Raw genomic sequence first — 18,819 nt, forward strand, 5'->3', positions numbered from 1 at the left:
AAAGTACATATACATACGACAACATGGAAGACTCAATACATTTTGCTAAGTGAAAAAAAGTAGCTGTAAAACATCACGTATTGTACAATTTTGTTTATACAAAAGATACAGAAAAGGCAAATCTATGGAGACAGAAAATAGGTTAGTGTTTCTTTGGGGTTGGGGTGGGAAAGAGGAGGGACTACAAATGGGTGCAAATGATTTTTTGGAATGAAAGAAATGTTTTAAAATTGGATTAAAGTGATGGTTGCACAACTTTGTAAATATACTAAACTTGCACAACTTTGTAATATATACTAAAAGTCATGAATTGTACACTTAAAAATGGATGAATTATGTGATATGAATATAAGATATTGATAAGCTGCTTTTGGAAAAAAAAAAAAAAACACCAAACCAAAAAAAAAAAAAGTGTCATGAATTGGACAGCAATCAGTAACTGTTAATGAAAGAAACTGAATAAATACCATACTTTTGGAGGTCAGCATGGCAATGTCTATAAAGACTTTAAATGTATATACCTTTGACCCTCTAATATTTTAGGAATTTGTTTTACACTTATATACTCATATAAATGTACAAAAATAGATGGACAAGGCCCTTCCTTGAAATATTGTTTGAATTTTTTAAAAGCCCAAAACATTCTACATATCTATTATTAGGGTAATAGTTACATAAGTCATAATATATCCACAAAATTAAATGCTGTGTTGAACGTTTTAAGGAATAAGATAGCTATTTAGGTTTAATTGTGTCTAAGATATATTGTTAAATGAAAAAAAAAAACCCCTATAATATACCATATATGATATATTTCCCACTGGTATAAACGTGTTTGTATATGCACAGAATATACAAAGGATATATCCAAGCATTGTCTCTGAAGAGTAGGACAAGGGGAGGAAGGACTAAAAACTTTACTTTTTAAAATTATTGTTATTTTTAAAGACAGGATCTCCCTCTGTTGCCCAGGCTGGAGTGCGGTGGCATGATCACGGCTCACTGCAGCCTCGACCTCCCAGGCTTGTGCGATTTTCCTACCCCAGCCTCTCCAGTAGCTGGGACTACAGATGTGGGCAATCATCCTTGGCTAATTTTTTTGATTTTTAGTAGAGATGAGGTCTCACTATGTTACCCAGGCTGGTATCAAACTCAGCTCAAGCAATCCTCCCACCTCAGCCTCACAAAATGCTGGGATTACAGGCATGAGCCTCCAAGCCCAGCTTACTTTTAAGTTATGTATGCCTTTCTACATTTTAACTTCTCTATCTATCTACACATATACATATACATATACATAACCTCTACAAAAATAAATTTAAATAAATTATTAATATAACACTAAAGAAAAAGCAAGGTAAATAAATAATTAGTTAGATGGTCACCACTGGGGAATGAACAGTTAAGTATACTGAAACTTTCTGATATAGCAAAAACAAACCCGGCACTATAATGAACATACCATTTTGCAAAAAGATTGTACCAGTAGCCTTTGCATTAGTGCAGTGAGGGAAATATAGCTCTTAAAAGTTTCAGTATAGAGCAGCCTGACCAATATGGTGAAACCCCGTCTCTACTAAAAATATGAAAATTAGCTGGGCATGGTGACACGTGCCCGTAGTCCCAGCTACTCCGGATTGCTTGAACCCGGGAAGTGGAGGTTGCAGTGAGCTGAGATCGTGCCACTGGACTCCAGCCTGGGCAACAGAGCAAGACTCCATCTCAACAACAACAACAACAACAACAACAACAAAAGTAAGAAAGAAAGAAAAAGTTTCAGCATATAGTGTGTGGCATTATACATGAGATTAAAAATGGCCAATTACTAGATAGCTCAATGAAGATATTGCTCTTAGAGGAATCATGGACGATTTCCCACATGCTATTGATGGCAGCAATCTGTTCAGTATTGAACTGCTTTTTTTTGATGGGGGAGTATAAAAAGACACTTTGCTCTAAGTATGTAACAGCAGGGTAGTAATAGTAATAGCTCCTATTTATTGTGTATCTACTTTGTGTTGGCTACTTTACATACACACTTTATCTCCAATCCTTTGCTTTATTTAAGGAAACAGGCTCAGGGAATTAAACTCCTTGCAAAAAGATCCACTGGAAGTATGTGCTAATAGAGCCAGGTCTCCTTGATGTCAAAGCTGACCCTTTTCCACCAAGTGTTACAGTAACATAGTAGAGAGAGACTTTCATGATTTGAACAACCACATATTTTTACATCAAATTTTTACCTGTTCGTCTACTTCTTGAAAACTGTCAACATCAGTACCATTTGTTTCAAACTTTCCACATGTGCCACTAAGAGATGAGCTGCTATCACCAATGCTGCTTTCTGAGGTGCCTGTGACACTGTCACTAGCTGGCCGAGAAGACACAAAGAGGCTGATGTTCTCAAAATCATCATCACAGAACCTGTTCTCAGTATCCACTTTCTGCATTTTTGCTGGATTGTAGGGTTTTAGGAAGGAGGAATAAACATATCCTTTCACATCTGGATGGGAAATAAAAAGAAAGAACCAAGTTCATGGGTATACTCTTCCCAAACATGAGCTCAGAGAAGCACGTGGAGGTCCCTCAGAAAATCTCAGTTTAAAGAAGAGTGATAGTTCTAGGGAAAAACTTACTTCCTGTGTCCACAAGCCACCTGCTTGTACTCCCCAGTGGATCTTTCTGTTCTATCACAGCCACCAACTCTCCTTCCAGAAGATTGATGTCATATTCTTGTGTAGCATTGCACTTGCGCTTAGCTTGATAGAGTTCCTCTGCACTATATGTGGATAGAAGTTTGGAGCGATGAATGTCAGTTTGACGTGGCATTTCTGGCTGGGAGAAATAAGGAGAAGTTTTGGTTTAGACAGATAAATAATCAAATCCTCATGGAGTTGGTAAATAATTTTTCCCTGGAGATTTTTAAAATGTAGAAGTCATATATTTTTAGAGGATTATTTCAAGGTGCAGGCATAGAGCAGGTTATTATTGTGAAGTACCCAGCTCACTTATTCAGTGAAAAATGTCTCTAGTAAGCACAGGAGGGCAGTGTTGTAGAGAAGAAATAACAAGAATAAGAAGGCAGAGGTTCTAATCTCTCTTGGATGTTGCACAACCATTTTTAACTCTTTGCCATTCTGTAGACAACCCCTTGCATATTAAGCACTTGATAAATAATATTCAATTAAGTACATTGTACATGTAAATGTCTTTATCTGGGAAATATCATCAGCAAATTAGACAAGAATCAGGAGGCTTATACTCCCCCATCAGCTCGGGCCCTAAGAGACTTTGAGAAAGCCACTTATCTCTGGGGCCTGGTATGCCTTATGTAGAAAAGGAAAGGGCTGGACTATATGATTTATCTTTATAAAATCTTATTCAACAAATATTTATTGAGTGCCTCCTACCTAGTGACAAGCACCATTTTAGTCATCTAGGCATTTTTAGGGATATATTATGTACAAAGCAGAAAAAAAAATTCATAATCTTATGGAGCTTATGATATACAGGATAGAAATGTACAAGAAATTCTACATATACATAAATTGTAGGATATTAGAATGAGATAAGTGATCTGGAAAATAGTATGATAATACGACTTGGACAAGGCAAAGAGGTGAAAGTTACCACTGTCATGAATGCTGCCACACTCACCAGAATCTGCACAGGCTTCTTCTTTTCAAAACTGAGTTTCCTCTCAATAAAGGTGGCACTGTTTTCTTTCACACAATTCAAATTTTGGACCTCTTCTAGTACTTGATTCTGAATCTCAGAAATGCTTGAAACCAACAGTGGCACCTATAGGTAGAAATAATATGGCATTGTTTCCAGACAATGAGATAATCATATCAGGTGTTAAATGTATTGAGTTGTGATGAACAGTTGAGGAGGTGTATGATAGTTCCATTGTGAAAAGTTAGGGCAACGTTAGAACTTCTAGATAAATACAGTCTAATTTATTGTCTCTAGAAACCCCACAAACATGATAGGGATTTTTTTTTTTTAAGTTTCAAGCCTAAATAAAAGAACAGAAGAGAAAAAATAGCAATGAAGTCTTGGAAGAAAAGCTCAGGAGCTCATGACAGTAGATGCCTCCCTTGTGGTTGGGTAGGATGGTGGCAAGGGAAAGCAGCTAAGAGAAAGAGCACTGATTAAGAGCCTGTGCTGGTTTTAAAACAAATTCTTCAACAATGCTCCCTACAAAGAAATGGAGTTTACATCCTTACCCCTCAAAAACTGGGTAAGCTTGGCATAGTGGCTCATGCTGTAATCACAGCCAACAGTGAGGCTGAGGTAAGAGGACTGCTTGTGTCCAAGAGTTTGAGACCAGCCTGGGCAACGCAGCAAGACCCTGTCTCTAAAAATTTTTAAATCTTAGCCAGGCATGGTAGTGCATGCCTGAAGTCCAGCTAATCAGGATGCTGAGGCCAGAAGATAACTTGAGCCCAGGAGTTCAAGATCAGCCTGGGCAACTAGTCACTACTAAAACAATTTTTTTTTCAGGTTGGAGTGCAGTGGTGTGATTTTGGCTCACTGCAACCTCCGACTCCCTGGTTCAAGTGATTCTCCTGCCTCAGCCTCCCAAGTGGCTGGGTTTACAGCCATGTGCCACCACACCCAACTAATTTTTTTTTTTTTTTTTTTGTATTTTTAGTAAAGATGGGGTTTCACCATGTTGGCCAGGATGGTCTCGATCTCCTGACCTCATGATCCGCCCGCCTCGGCCTCCCAAAGTGCTGGGATTACAGGCGTAAGCCACCGCACTTGGCCTGCTACTAAAAATTACAAAAAAAAAGAAAAAGAAAAGAAAAGAAAAGAAAAGAAAAGAAAGAAAAAGAAACAAAGAAAGAAAGAAAGAAAGAAAGAAAGAAAAGAAAGAAAGAAAGAAAGAAAGAAAGAAAGAAAGAAAGAAAGAAAGAAAGAAAGAAAGAAAGAAAGAAAGAAAGAAAGAGAGAAAGAAAGAAATTAGCTGGGTAAGGTGAGTGAAACTCCATCTCAAAAAAAAAAAAAAAAAAACAAAGAATGAGGAAGGTCTCCATGTACTATCGTAGATGCATTCTCAGAATATATTGTTAAAAAGCAAGTTGCAGAATGGTATATATAATATGCTGTTTTTTACTTTTAAGAAATAAAAATATATTTTTGTATTTATTTTTACTGGCATGAGAAAGCACTAACTGCATAAAAATAAACTAATAAAAATGGGATGAGAGTGGGGAATGGGATGCTAGAGGAACAGGTATGGTGAGACTGATTATACATTTACATAATTTTGACTTTTGAATCCTGTAAACATAGCCCTTGTTTATTCAATTTAATTTAATTCAAAGTATAAGTTAAAAGTTAATTAATCCACAATAGAAAATAAAGTAGGGACAATTAATTCTGCTCCAGGTGTTACCCATTGAATAGCTATCCATCTCATTCAGTTAAGAACTAGTATACTGGAAATGTAGGGCCAAGAAACCAAACTAATTTTTAAGAAGTTGATATAAATTGTAAATATCTTTCTTCCTCATCAGGAAAATAATTATAAAATTATATCCTAATGGGAGGCGAAGCTACACACATACACACACACACACACACACACACTTGCACACACACACACAACCAGGCTTCTCTTTCTTGGGGAAAAATGAAATCAAAACAAAGCATGGTTTGAATATTATCCTGCGTCTTTCATTATGCTGAGATGGCCTTCTATTTAGAGCCACATCTTAAATAGTCATAGTTAACATCTAAGAACGATTGATCAGAAAGAAATACAAAAAATAAATTGTTGATAAACTTCATGTTGCATCAGTCAGGTGGAGCAAGGCTGAAAGGTGTTTGGTATTTGAAAAGGAATCTCCAAAAAAGAATTACAAATGTGTAAGTCACAGTAAACCTGAAGTAGGAAACCCTCTGAGCTTCCCATGTAGAAGACAGATAAGGAGCAGGAGACTATCTGACTGGTTTTAGTTAAAATAAACACACACACACCACACTGAACACAAGTCCACACTCTGAACAGGGCTTTCGTACGGGTGTGGTTTCTAGCAGATCCAGTAGGCCAAAGTAGCTGCGTGTTGGTGCTGTGCTTACCGGCACAAGTGTGGAGTAAGCCTGCTGTGCCACGAGCATCAGGTCCCTAAGGAGGGTGATAAAGCTGCACAGACAGTTCAACAGAATCTTCCGAGCAGCCTGGTTGAACGCCTGGAGCTCCTCCACAAGCTGGGCATTGAGGGCCTCATACTCCTTTTTGGCCAAGTCTGACTCCTCTCCTGCTGATCGCTGCAGGTAGCTGTTGCAATCCAGCAGTTTGTCATAGCGTTTCTGGATGAGCTTGTGAGGCCCTGGGAATAAGGACAGCAGGGCTGACAAGGGCGTCAGGATGAGTATCTGTAAGTGAGATGCCTGCCAAAAGAAAAAAAGAGCCCATTTCGGAGAGAAGATCAGCCTGTAGCTTGTCCAGTGCTGCTATCGATAGGCTTACCTTTTCCCCCACGAGAAGCACAAAAGAAAACAGGAAAGCCCTAGACAGGTTAAAAGAGGATCTGATCACTTTTGTGTCTGGCTAAACCTATTCAAAGACTTAAAACAGGCGCTCTAGGTTGTAACATTGAACCTAAAAAGTGAGCAGGAAGAGGAATTCAAAAGTTAAAGCCTGCTCACCCAAAATATAACTCCACCTTTTTCTCTACCGTCTTTGGTTTTGTCATTGTCATCTCCTTCAACACTTTTTCATTCCCCTTCTTTCGCATCCCAGAGCCAGCACTTGAGGGTAGGGGGAATCTCTAGCCTTTGACTACCAAAGCTGTGTAAAAGATTCACCACATCGCTCCCATCTTTTGCTGGTAGCAAAAGGAATATAGTTAATCCCGTAGGAGACTGTACCCTATTCTTCCCATTTCAGCCCCAAATCCCTGGCTACCCTGGAGGCTTATTTTTGGTAGTGGAATTATATCCCCTATAAAGATAGCAACCCCTTAATAAAGGTATTTTAACCTTGAGACAGAAAAGACAACAGAGTTGTAACTTGTTTTATTTTTAATTAATTAATTAACTTTGAGACAGGGTCTCACTCTGTCACCCAGGATGGATTGCAGTGGCACTTTCTCAGCTCACTGCAGCCTCTTCTCAAGCCATCCTCCCACCTCAGCCTCCCAAGTAGCTAGGACTACAGGAATGTGTCACCATGCTTGGCTAATTTTTAAAATTTTTTTGTAGAGATACGGTCTCACTCTATTGCCCAAGATGGTCTTGAACACCTAGGCTCAAGCAATTCTCTCACCTTGGCCTATAAGTTCTGTTTTAAATACATTAAAGGATTAAACTGAAGCTATTTCTGTGTCTTAAATTGTTTACACTTTTTGGCCTGAATCATTGAAAATGAACTTCATAGAACTGCCCATCTTCATGACATAACCTGATCATCCTAGATTTGATTTCTTCTATTTCTCTTCTGTTTTACATTTGCTGACTGCCCTACTTTACCCTTTATCATGTATGCTTATATGATATTTTATGATAATTTGGAAGTAGGTTTCTCTTTTGTAACCCAAACGATATCCTAGGAATCAGTATCTGAGCAGCAGATTGTATTAATTAACTTAAATGGCCCCTGGTAACTTGGTCTGAACTCATGGGAAATCTAGAAGAGAGAGAAACCAATCTCTTATTGGCACCAGCAATAGCCAACACAAATTAAATTTGATGTCCAGCTTATGAGATAATCAATATACACCCACAGACTGTTTAATGAGTCCCTTGGTAAACAAAGAATCTATTTACTGTATTTACCATATCTGGGATAAATTACTATGTTTGTGACTTGACTGGATTCTACAGGTAATCTAATTACAGTATTGCAATATAATTATATATATATAAAATCCAGTGACTCATAGACACAAAATGATTCACCTTTACAAAGGAATTGTGGTTAGAACAAATAAGAACTAGATTTTAATATTTTGTCCTAACAAAATGTGTAGATATGTATCACTCATGGTCAGATAAGAATAACTGCTCTGCCTTTAGATAGATTTTGAGTTCTTAATATTTGATTTTTAAACAGAGTTCTATATATGTTATCCATAAAAGTTACTTTTATATTGAGCCTTCTCACAATTTTTTTTAACTTAGCCTAATTAATCATCTTGTGGTTTTAGGCAAGGTATGCAAGACACCTTCTGTCTTCTTTCTATCAAAGTCTGCAGCATGCTTGCTGAGAGAGAAGCCACATACCACACTTTCAGGTGCTACTCAATAAATACATATTAACTTAATGTATTGGAATTAAGCTAAAGAGCAAACTTTAAAGACTTTTCTAGAATGTGTGCTCTCTGTAATTAAATGCAGAAAATACATAAAGAACTAGCCACACCTTTTCCATTAAACATATACTGTAAAAACAACTATCTATCTATCTATCTATCTATCTATCTATCTATCTATCTATCTAATCTATCTATCTATCTCATCATCACCATCATCTATCTGTCTGTGTCCATCTATCCATCCATCCATTCATTCATCCATCCATCCATCCATCCATCCATCCATCCATCCATCCATCCGTCCGTCATTGACCTGTTTTTCTATCATATTAGCTCAGATGTAAGCCTGACTTTCCATTCCCCAGTGCAAGAAAAGCAAAATACTTCAGTGTGGTTTTTCTACTAGACTGGGGGCTGTATGACTTCCTAGGGTTTGGAAGTATGTGAGACTCTTCACAGGTTCTCACAATGTCTTGATGTGGGGGGATGTTACTGAGATTTTGAGCCTGGTGGGCCAAAAATACTAAACATCCTCCAATAAAAGGGCCACTCCATGAAGATTTGTTTTACCCAAAATGCCTATAATGCCAACACAAAAATGCCCCTTTCAAGATGATCTGTCTATCTTCTATATAATTCTTGAAATGCTGCTATGAAATAATAATACCTACAGAAATTAAAATTGATGTTACCCAGAGTAACTTACTACTAAAATGTGTTATTGGCTCAAGCATGTTTCTATGATTCCCAAGATATATTTTATAGAACTCTTAGAAAATAAATGTTTTACCATGGAACAAAATAAATAACATATGACTCTCAAATAAAAGTCTTTCTCAATAGGAAGGCTTTGCCTTCCAATATGTAGTATGTTAATAAGTGTCATATCCTCAGAGAGTACTTTTGCCCTTTCTGTAAGGACTCAAGGCATTTCCAGAAACTTGTTTAAGAAAAGCATAGCCCGCTTGAGCCCAGGAGTTTGAGACCAGCCTGGGCAACACGGTGAAACTCTGCCTCTACAAAAAATGCAAAAAATCTTCTAGATGTGGTGGTGTGCCCCTATAGTTGCAGCTGCTTGAGAGGCTGAGAAGCAAGGATTGCTTAAGCCCGAGAGGCAGAGGTTGCAGTGAGCTGAGATTGTTCCACTGCACTCCAGCCTGGGCAACAGAGTCAGATCCTGTCCCAGAAAAAAGAAAAAGAAAAGCATAGCTTTCTAACTTAATAAATTATTAATATTTCACATGCAGACATAAACTAAATATTGATTTTAAAAACAGCATTGCCACTGGTTACGCCTAGAAACACAATCTGTGGTCCTCTTAAATTTCTATCATAGTAAAATCCTCACGAATCCACTTAAAAAATATTAAATGATTTTAAAAATCCCGTTTAAATCTACTAATTTTGGCATTAGCATTTGCTTGAGTGCATGTTTTATTTCTGACTCCAGAAAAATAAATGAAAAGTAGCTTTCCTTTCAACCTCACTATTTAATTTGCATTTATCTGTGAATATAAATAACTTACAAAGTCATGACACGAATTTAAGGCATTACTTAGGGTCTCAGAATAGCCCATCTCATCGTCTTTGTTGTATGAAATCTCCTGAAGGTCCATTACACTCTGCAGAGCCAGGGGCATGGCATCCTGAAACCCAAGAACAAAGTTACAAAAATGGCAAGTTTTGAGGTCAGTATAATTAACGTATCCCAAATGTGGACTTCGTCAGCATAACCCTTAATTATCACTGAGAGGTTATTAAAAAAGGAACAACAAACATTTTATAAATGCTCTGTGCAATCAGGTTGCTTGGAAGAATATCTTTCCTTACATTTTTCTTATGCCACTTTCTCCTAGTACTCAGTATAAGACCCTCTTTGATTAAACAGTCCATCTTAAATTCCCTCATTAGCTATTCTTTAGCTTGCAATTCTTACAAATTCCTTATTTTAAAAATCACTCCTCTTTGATTTAAATTCATCAATTTTCCTTAGAAAATTTAATGCTCTCTTTAAGAGAAGATGCTCACATTTTTTGTTGAATCAATTAGTGGAAATAGAAGACTTTCCTGTAGATGTTCCCAAGAGCCATTTACTCCTTGAAAGATATGTAAAGGACAGGGGTCTCACTGCTCTCTGGCTGTTATAACTGTTTTTGGTTTTCTTTTCACAGAAGGCAGCACTTTAGGAAGCAAATAGCAAACCTGATTGTAAGGCAGGCTTTGTATCAGATAATAAATAAGAACAGAGTAGTATATGTTCTTATATAACATGGAAACTTGTCTCCAAATCATTCTGATATTTTATCAAAGAGTGCAAACAACTGCTTCCAGAAACAGATATCCAAGATATACAAGAGAAAAACTTCTGGAATATAGAAGGGGACCGTTTAGTAACTAATTTACATGTAACACTACTAACTTTCTATGTCTCATGGTCATAGCCATTGTCAAGGTGGCATGAAGGACACTGTTTCCTCTTTATGAGATCCATTAGAAGAAACCTGACTGGTTTTTCTACTGAGCATAATCATACTGTACTCCAATTAGCTGGTTGAAATCAGTGTTTCTCAAAGGGTCAGGACAACTTCTTATGGGACTGGAAATTTCTGGGAGTATTTCTGTTTTCTAACATAATCTCATGGAAGCATTTGCATATTATAGTTAATAGGATTTTGTAGTTCAATTTATTTTCCTTTATATTGATGTTTATACTTATTTTAGGTACTACAAAGAGATGTGTTAGTAGTACAAACAAACAAATTTTCTGTGTCTTGCAATTTTGTGTTAATGAGCTCATCTCTGTTATAAAGAAAGCATGCTAATGGTCCATAAGGCAATCATCTGAGCAAAAAAGTCCCACAATATGACTATTTGGACTGGGGAGGGAGTGGAGAAGGTAAGAGGTCAAACAGCAAAACACCTCTTTATATTGGCTTCCTTTACCAGGAGTTTGCATCCTTCCAATTTTGATCCAGTGTCATAATATAAAGGAAGGAACAGTCACATTTACTCTTCAAAATAACCATGGAAATCAATGCTTTGTATCAGATGTTCCTGTAGAACACTGAAAATAGTTGTGTCTCACCTACCTGTATGTGTTGAAGACAGAGTGAAATGTTCTTCACACAAAGCCTCACAGTCTTTTCTAAAGCTCTAAACAGCTTTTCTTCTCTGTTAAAGGTATTGTCTTTAACCTAAAATATATATGAAATTATTTTCATAACTCAAATGAAATAGATATTTTTAAAAATAGCACAGACCATATTGGTCCAGCACATTACAAAAGAAAATTCTTTGATGATATGAAAACATTTGATGATACGCTGTCTTAACACATACTGTCTCTGTTGGTACATAGCACAACTGATGTTCAGTTAGTGTAGCAAAGCCAAGTCCTGTAGTTCAAATTGCTGTTGTTAATTTCCACATAGCTTTACCCATGCTATGGTAGATGTGGGATTGTAAAACTTTCTCTGTAGTTTTTAATGGCATGTATTATGTACGGACTCAAACCGTATCACATTTTTGGGTTTATAAAATAGCCACATTTCATCTATTGACTAGAACTTATTGTTTTGTTCGTATGATTCATTCCAATTTATTTCACAGTGCTTATTTAGAAAATATTCTTAGATTCATGGTTAAATAAATGTGGCCTGTAATCCCAGCATTTTGGGAGGCCAAGGCACGCAGATTACAAGGTCAGGAGTTCGAGTCTGGCCTAGCCAATATGGTGAAACCCTGCATCTACTAAAAATACAAAAAGTAGCTGGGCGTGGTGGTGCGCACCTGTAGTCCCAGCTACTCAGGAGGCTGAGGCGGAAGAATCTCTTGAACCCAGAAGGTAGAGGTTGCAGTGAGCCAAGATCATGCCACTGCACTCCAACCTGGGTGACAGAGCAAGACTCTGTCTCAGAAAAAAAAAAGGAAAGAAATGTGAAAATCATTTATCAACTCAAATTTGAAGGATAATAAATAATCTTAGCAAAAAGAATCCTTCTGTTAAGATAACTCAGCAGAGTTAAGATAGTGTCACATATATTCAGTTATTTTTTGTCATCTTACATGTACATCCATTAGAATTCAGAAAGATATGGTTTTTATGCTGTGGCAATTTCTAGGAGCACACATTTATTACTGCTATTAATAGCAAGCAGTATTTCTTGGCAATTAAAATGGCTACAAAACAAGATCTGAACCAGTCTCATCCTGGCAAAATCTGTGTGAACATGCAAATGCTTTATGGAATAGAGTATGTATTATTATGTTTGGCACTGGGTTGTAACCATAGCAGTTCTTGGTTCATATGTTTTTAAATTTAAGATGGTTGATATTAGAACTAAATGGATCAAAAATGGTGACATTTTATTTTATTTTTAAATTTCTTAATATTGTTTATTTAGAAAGATTTTGATTAAATAGGCAGCAGAGTTCTTTGTAATCCCCACAAAATCCAGCATCCTCTGCCTTAGGGTTGCTATGCTCCAACTCAGTCTAGTGTGCATAACAATATGCTAGGGCAGATTTTTTAAAATGTAGTTTCCTAGGAGTCATCATCAGATATTTTATTTTGTACATCATCTGGCTAGGACCCAGATGATTCCAAAGTAGAAGGTTCAAGAATCACACTGAGAGAAATATTGCCCAATTCTACTTTCCTATAAGCAAGCCTTTTCCATGTTGTTTTCTTTTGCTGGAATATGCTGCTGTTCATTTCCTGCCTTGCAAAATCCTGTTTATTTTTAAGGACTGGTTCAAATGTCACCCATTCTGTAAATCCTCCCTTTTCTCCTATTCTTTGAACTGTAGAGAATTAATTTCTCTCTCCTATTTGCTCTCATAATCCTGGTTAATGGTTTAAGTGATTCTCTCCACTGATGGATTTTGGTTGTTTCAGATTAACTATTGTTGTTTTAATGAAAATAATAGCGAACATTTGTTAAACACTGACTATGTTCCAGACACTGCTAAAACGTTTCTTCCATTTTCTCATTGTAATCCTTACACACATATAATGGAATTATGACTAATGCCATTTTAGAGATAAAGAAACAGAAGCTTCAGGAGGTGTGGCAGAGATTGTTAACATTCCTCCTGCTGTCCCTTTATTGATAGAATGCACACCTCTAGTTCAAGTTGGACACTTGGCTGCCCTGCTAGAGACTACATTTCCCAGACTCCCTTGCAGCTGTCTCTGCCCTGGTAACCAGGTTTGTGCAAATAGGATGTGGATGAAGCCTTGTTTTTCATGTCTGAATCTTGGCCTTATAACATTTCTTTGGGACTTGAAAGAACACACGGCAGGAATCCAGCTTCAACCAGGCAGATGAAGACAATATGTTTAGAAAAATCACTGAGGGAACTGGGTTCCTGAAGGATCTTATGAAGCAGAGGTCATCTGGATTCACATCTCAGGACTCTTAAAAGAGAGAAAGGGGCCAGGAGCAGTGGCACATGCTTGTAGTCTGAGCTACTCAAGAGGCTGAGGAGAGAGGATCCCTAGAGCCCAGGAGTTTGAGGCTGCAGTGAGCTATCATAATGGCACTGCACTCTTGTGCAGCTTGGGCAACAGAACAAGACCCTGTCTCTAAAAAAATAAAAAAGAGAGAGAAAGAGAGAAATAAACAGCTACCTGATTTAGCCTACTATGCCTTTGGAATCTCTTTGTGAACAGATATGTGGTCTTTACCCTGGTTAATATGGGGAGTTAAAGAAACTTACCCATGGTGTAGTAGGATCAGGATTCAACCCCAAGCAGTCTGAATTCAGAACCTACACCTGTTCATCTTTGTATTCCCAATCTCTAACATGGTGCTGGGTGCAAGAGAGTTCAATATATGTACGATGAATCGAAGAGAACCTTCCTCTTGGGTAATAGCTTTATACCCTAACTCTACCAATATTTCACCTGAGCTGCTGACAAGTGCAAAATTGATTGATTTGAGATTTATCTCTTTTCCCGTCAAGCCTATGCAGCTGATTTTCTGATTAACAGTAAAATGCTTCATTGCTGACAGGACATCCTCTCAAAAGATTAAGGGGAAAAATCTAATTAATATCCCTTCAGGCTACTTTAACTACAATTCACTTTTAGTTCACAATTGAGAAATATAAGAAGCTGATGATAAATATGTTAAAGAATATAACAGCTTATTCAAAAGCCTGCCCAGAATTAGAGGCTGCCTATTATTCCTTAATAGAATTGTCTTGAGTCAGAAGCAAAATCCCAAAGACTGGGGGAGAATTGTTTGCACCACATTTACACATGCCTATCTCTATTATGGCTACAATCTCTTCTTAAATAAATTTCCAATTTGATTTTAATATAGTTGTCTTTAGTTGAAATGTCTTCATTGTCCTTTCTCTGATATGTAAGCATATCCCATAAATGTCCCAAACTTCTTACATTATAGTTCCACATTGAGAAGAAGAACCTCTTACATGCAATGGACTCAGTTAGCCCCTAGAAGGATATAAAGAAGTAAATACAAAAATAATTCAAGCCTTATGTTCTAAGAATGTACATGTTGGTAAATTCAGTACAATCACAAGAGGAAACAAGAACATGACTTGGAAGGAAGAAGTTTATTATACTCACAGGTCCCAGAGAGAGGAGTCACCACATGCCACACAGGGCCAGAGGCAAAGCACCAGGTTTTGGTACAGTAGCAGAAGATAGGAGTAAAGAGAAAGTCTAGACCAGAACCTCTGTTAGGATTTCCTTGGGAAAGGTGAGGCAGGAGCAGAGTAAAGAGTTTAGGACTGGCTATTTTAAATTACTCCATAGGGGTAATCTCTAGTTGCTGGTACTGGGCCCTGAAATGATTTAGGGCAAGGGTTGATGCCCTAAATCAACCCTTGGCTTGATGTGTAAGAATTAGATAAGGATGTGGTTAGAGCTATAGACTCAAGATTGATTGGTTTGCATATGGAAGTTGTGTTCCAGTCATTTGCTATCCCTAAGAATCGGCTAGCCCTAGGAGGGCAGTCTGCTCAGCCAGAAAGGTATTTTAAAATGTCAAAACATTATAAAATACAGGAAGTAAAAAATACGATTAATACACCATGTATGAAGGACTTTACATCACATAAGAAGAAAAGTCTGCACATTCAAAGGCAAATAACCATACCAGGCGATGATATAAAATAATAATGATGATATTTATGATAATAATGACAGCCAAAGTATATTGAGTGTTTACACACTGTGTTAGGTGCTTTCTTTATATATGAATCATCTCATTTAATCCTCACAACCATCCCATTTGTTAAGTACTAGGAGAATCCGAATTTACAGATGATTACATTGAATTTGTTATGTGCCCCAAACAAATATTTACTAAGTGGCCGAGGTAAGGTTCAAACCTTCAAAGATGTTGTTCTTAATTTATTCCCTGTGCTGACCCCTGCACATATGAATAGTGTCAAGATTGAAATACAGAGTCAATATATTAGCGCTTTCCAGAGGTTGAAGGGGCTACTTCTACCTAAGTGGTCAGAAAGCTGCAAAGACTTAATGGAAGGAGAAAAGACCACAGCAGCTCCCAAAGCTGTCTGAAACCAACATGAACCACCATAGGGTTGCCTCTTGTTCAAACTAAAAATCTTAGCGATATTAATATGTGAGTGATAAAAATAGGCAAAGGAGAAGGAAAAAATAAGGACTATATAGTATACTAAGAACTATCTTCCCCAATTTTGCTTAGAAGCTCACTGTATTACTATCTCAGGACCATGAACTTTGCATCTTGTGATTCTCAAAGAATTGCAAGTGTGTTCCATTGATAATTTACTTTAAAATCATTGGCTTCAAAATACCTAGAGTGTTTGCAAAAATATAGACTTCTAGATTGCACCCTTGAGGCAGGTGGACCCTAGAATCTGTCTTTCAGCAAGCTTTTTAGGTAATTCTTAACGCACCTTAAAGTTTAAGAGTCTTTGCTAATCCATCTATTATTTATTAGGGATTGGGTGAAAGTGGCTCAAACTAGGCTAAACAGCTGACACAGGACTGTTACTAATATAATGTGCATCTGGGGAGTGAGGGAAGAGGAAGGGGATAAGGAGTAGAAAAAAAAATCGCACTAAGTTATGTCTCTAAACACTTTGTTTATATAGATGAAATAAAGATAAAATGAATATCAAGGGAACCCTGAAGAAAAGTACGACTTTTAAGAGCAGAAGTAAAACAGGATGGAAGAAGGGCATTGCCTTGAGGGAGAATATGTGCTAGTTGATGATGATCATCAGGACTCCTGGGGCAATCTTATGTCCCATGTCCTGTGTCCATGTCTCTCTTTTATCTGTTTCTTGAGTAGAAGCACCACAGCTAAGACAGTGTCAATCGTATTCCCACTCCCACCCCTATTTTCCAGAGAGAAAGAGAGAGAGAAGAGAACAGCATTGGGCAATTACCTTGATTCTCAGTATTCTAGAAATAGTCCTCACAAAACAAAACCTCACAAAAATATCAGCATTCATGTTCCCTGGGAAAACGTAGGTGGTCCAAGAAGAAAAATTACCTGTGATTCTCCTCTGGTCAGAATCTTCAAATGATTTGTCACTCTTTTTGATTTCTTGCTAATTGAATGAATATTTAGTTTAGACAATTTGTCTTTAAGTGATTCATCCTCGTCATTCTTCTTGTATTTTAGAACTGAAAAGGAAGAATGTAATAACGTAGCTGAACACATGCAGCATAGAAAGTGTGCGCTTCACCCAAAGTGTTCAAGATGAGTATTTACATTCAAGATAAAGATGTATATGATTTTTGAGCCTCTGCTGCAGAGGCCCTATGCTCTAGCCCCACTGCCCAGCCATGTCCCAGTCAGACACCCACCCCAATGACCTCCAGAAACAAGGACAAAAGCCCCTCAAGGTTCAAGTTTTATTTATTAATATTAAAGTAATCCCTGATACTAGAAAAAGTTCTCCCTCTCATCTCAGATAATACATTTATTATCTGAGGCCTCTGGAATGGGGATCAAGATCTAACTAAAGAAAAGACAACTCAGCCTGGTGCGGTGGCTCACGCCTGTAATCTCAGCACTTTCAGAGGCCGAGGTGGGAGGATCACGAGGTCAGGAGTTTGAGACCAGCCGGGCCAATGTGGTGAAACCTCGTCTCTACTAAAAATACAAAAATTAGCCTGGCATGGTGGTGCGCGCCTGTAGTCCCAGGTACTTGGGAGGCTGAGGTAGGACAATCTCTTGAACCCAGGAGGCGGAGGTTGCAGTGAGCTGAGATCGTGGCACTGCACTCCAGCATGGATGACAGAGCAAGACTCTGTAAAAAGAAAAGAAAAGAAAAGAAAAGAAAAGAAAAGAAAAGAAAAGAAAAGAAAAGAAAAGAGAAGAAAAGAAAGACAACTATACCCAATGTAAGGAGGCCTCAGATCCTAGAGCAGCTCTTCACTGGCTGAGAGATTTGGGGCAAGGTGAATAACCTCTCTGAGCTTCACTTATTTATCTTTGCAATCATTTTCACCTTTCATATTGTTGAAAAGATTAAATGTCTCTAACATTCAGTGTTGGTAAAGGTGTAGGGAGATGGACAATCTTACAGACTGCTGATGAGGATTAAACCAACACATTTTTGTAGAAAACAATTTGGCAGAAACTAACAAAAAGGAAAATATTCATAGTCTATTACCAGGAAGTTCATGCAGAGAAATCTACTTTCTATAATCAAGTATACAAAGTTTTATTTGCTAGAGCATTTTTTCTAACAGCAAGGTATTAGGAACATCTAAATGTTTATCCCTAGAGAAACAGTTTAATAAATAATGATATACTCATAAACAAAATGCTATGGAAACATTAAAAAGAAGGCAATATTAATTGAAAGAATTTTCATGATATATGATTAAGTTTTTAAAAAAGCGAACTGTTGTACCACTTATGTTGCAAGAAGTATGGAAAGAAGGAAAAGGAAGAGAGGGAGAGAAAGAGAGAGAGAAAGAGAGAGGAAAAGAGAAAAGAAGACACAGTACGTCTGAAGAAAACAATAAAATGTTAGCTATGCAAACTGGAATCATTGTGGGAAGGGAAGAATTTTACTCTTCATAACTTTGAAATAGTTTAAGCAAACAGAAAAATATAAAGAATAATATAACAGCCATTATCCAAATCCTTGTCAAGTCTTAACATGTTCCTTTGTTTCCAGTCTTTTTATTTTTAAAATAACTCACCTAACAGTTGGGGCACCCCGATCTCCATGGATGATCCCTAAAGGGAATTGTTATCCTAAATAACTGGGCTTATTATATCTGTATCTATTTGTATGCCTTTACTGTGGATGTTTGGAATCATACAATACATTTTGGATGTTTTAAAACTTTATAAAATAGTATCATACTGCACATATTATTCTACCACTTACAAATTTACTTTAAGAAAACCCCTCCGGATTGTGTTTTTGAGATTAACCCATTGATACATATACTTTTTTATTCAGTTAATTTTTATCTTCTTGTGGTATTGTAGTGTATAATATGCCATTTATCTATCCACTATCTGGATTAATGTGTCTTTTTAATTTGCATTTATGAACA

At 37.2% G+C, this 18,819-nt stretch overlaps 1 protein-coding gene across 1 annotated transcript in view; it reads right to left on the reverse strand.

The window, feature by feature from the left end:
• The window catches only part of LOC105486304 (Rho guanine nucleotide exchange factor 38), a 128,376-nt gene that overhangs the window by 11,844 nt on the left and 97,713 nt on the right, over positions 1–18,819 (reverse strand). Inside the window, exons 7-13 of the mRNA XM_024794250.2 lie at positions 16,790–16,923; positions 11,357–11,461; positions 9,794–9,913; positions 6,091–6,402; positions 3,658–3,801; positions 2,637–2,835; positions 2,244–2,503 (exon numbers count right to left, since the gene is read on the reverse strand). Coding sequence (XP_024650018.2) covers positions 2,244–2,503; positions 2,637–2,835; positions 3,658–3,801; positions 6,091–6,402; positions 9,794–9,913; positions 11,357–11,461; positions 16,790–16,923 — 1,274 coding nt within the window. The remainder of the gene's footprint in view (positions 1–2,243; positions 2,504–2,636; positions 2,836–3,657; positions 3,802–6,090; positions 6,403–9,793; positions 9,914–11,356; positions 11,462–16,789; positions 16,924–18,819) is intronic.

This window comes from Macaca nemestrina, chromosome 3 (genome assembly GCF_043159975.1).
Source record: "Macaca nemestrina isolate mMacNem1 chromosome 3, mMacNem.hap1, whole genome shotgun sequence".
NCBI classification, from domain to species: Eukaryota; Metazoa; Chordata; class Mammalia; order Primates; family Cercopithecidae; genus Macaca; species Macaca nemestrina.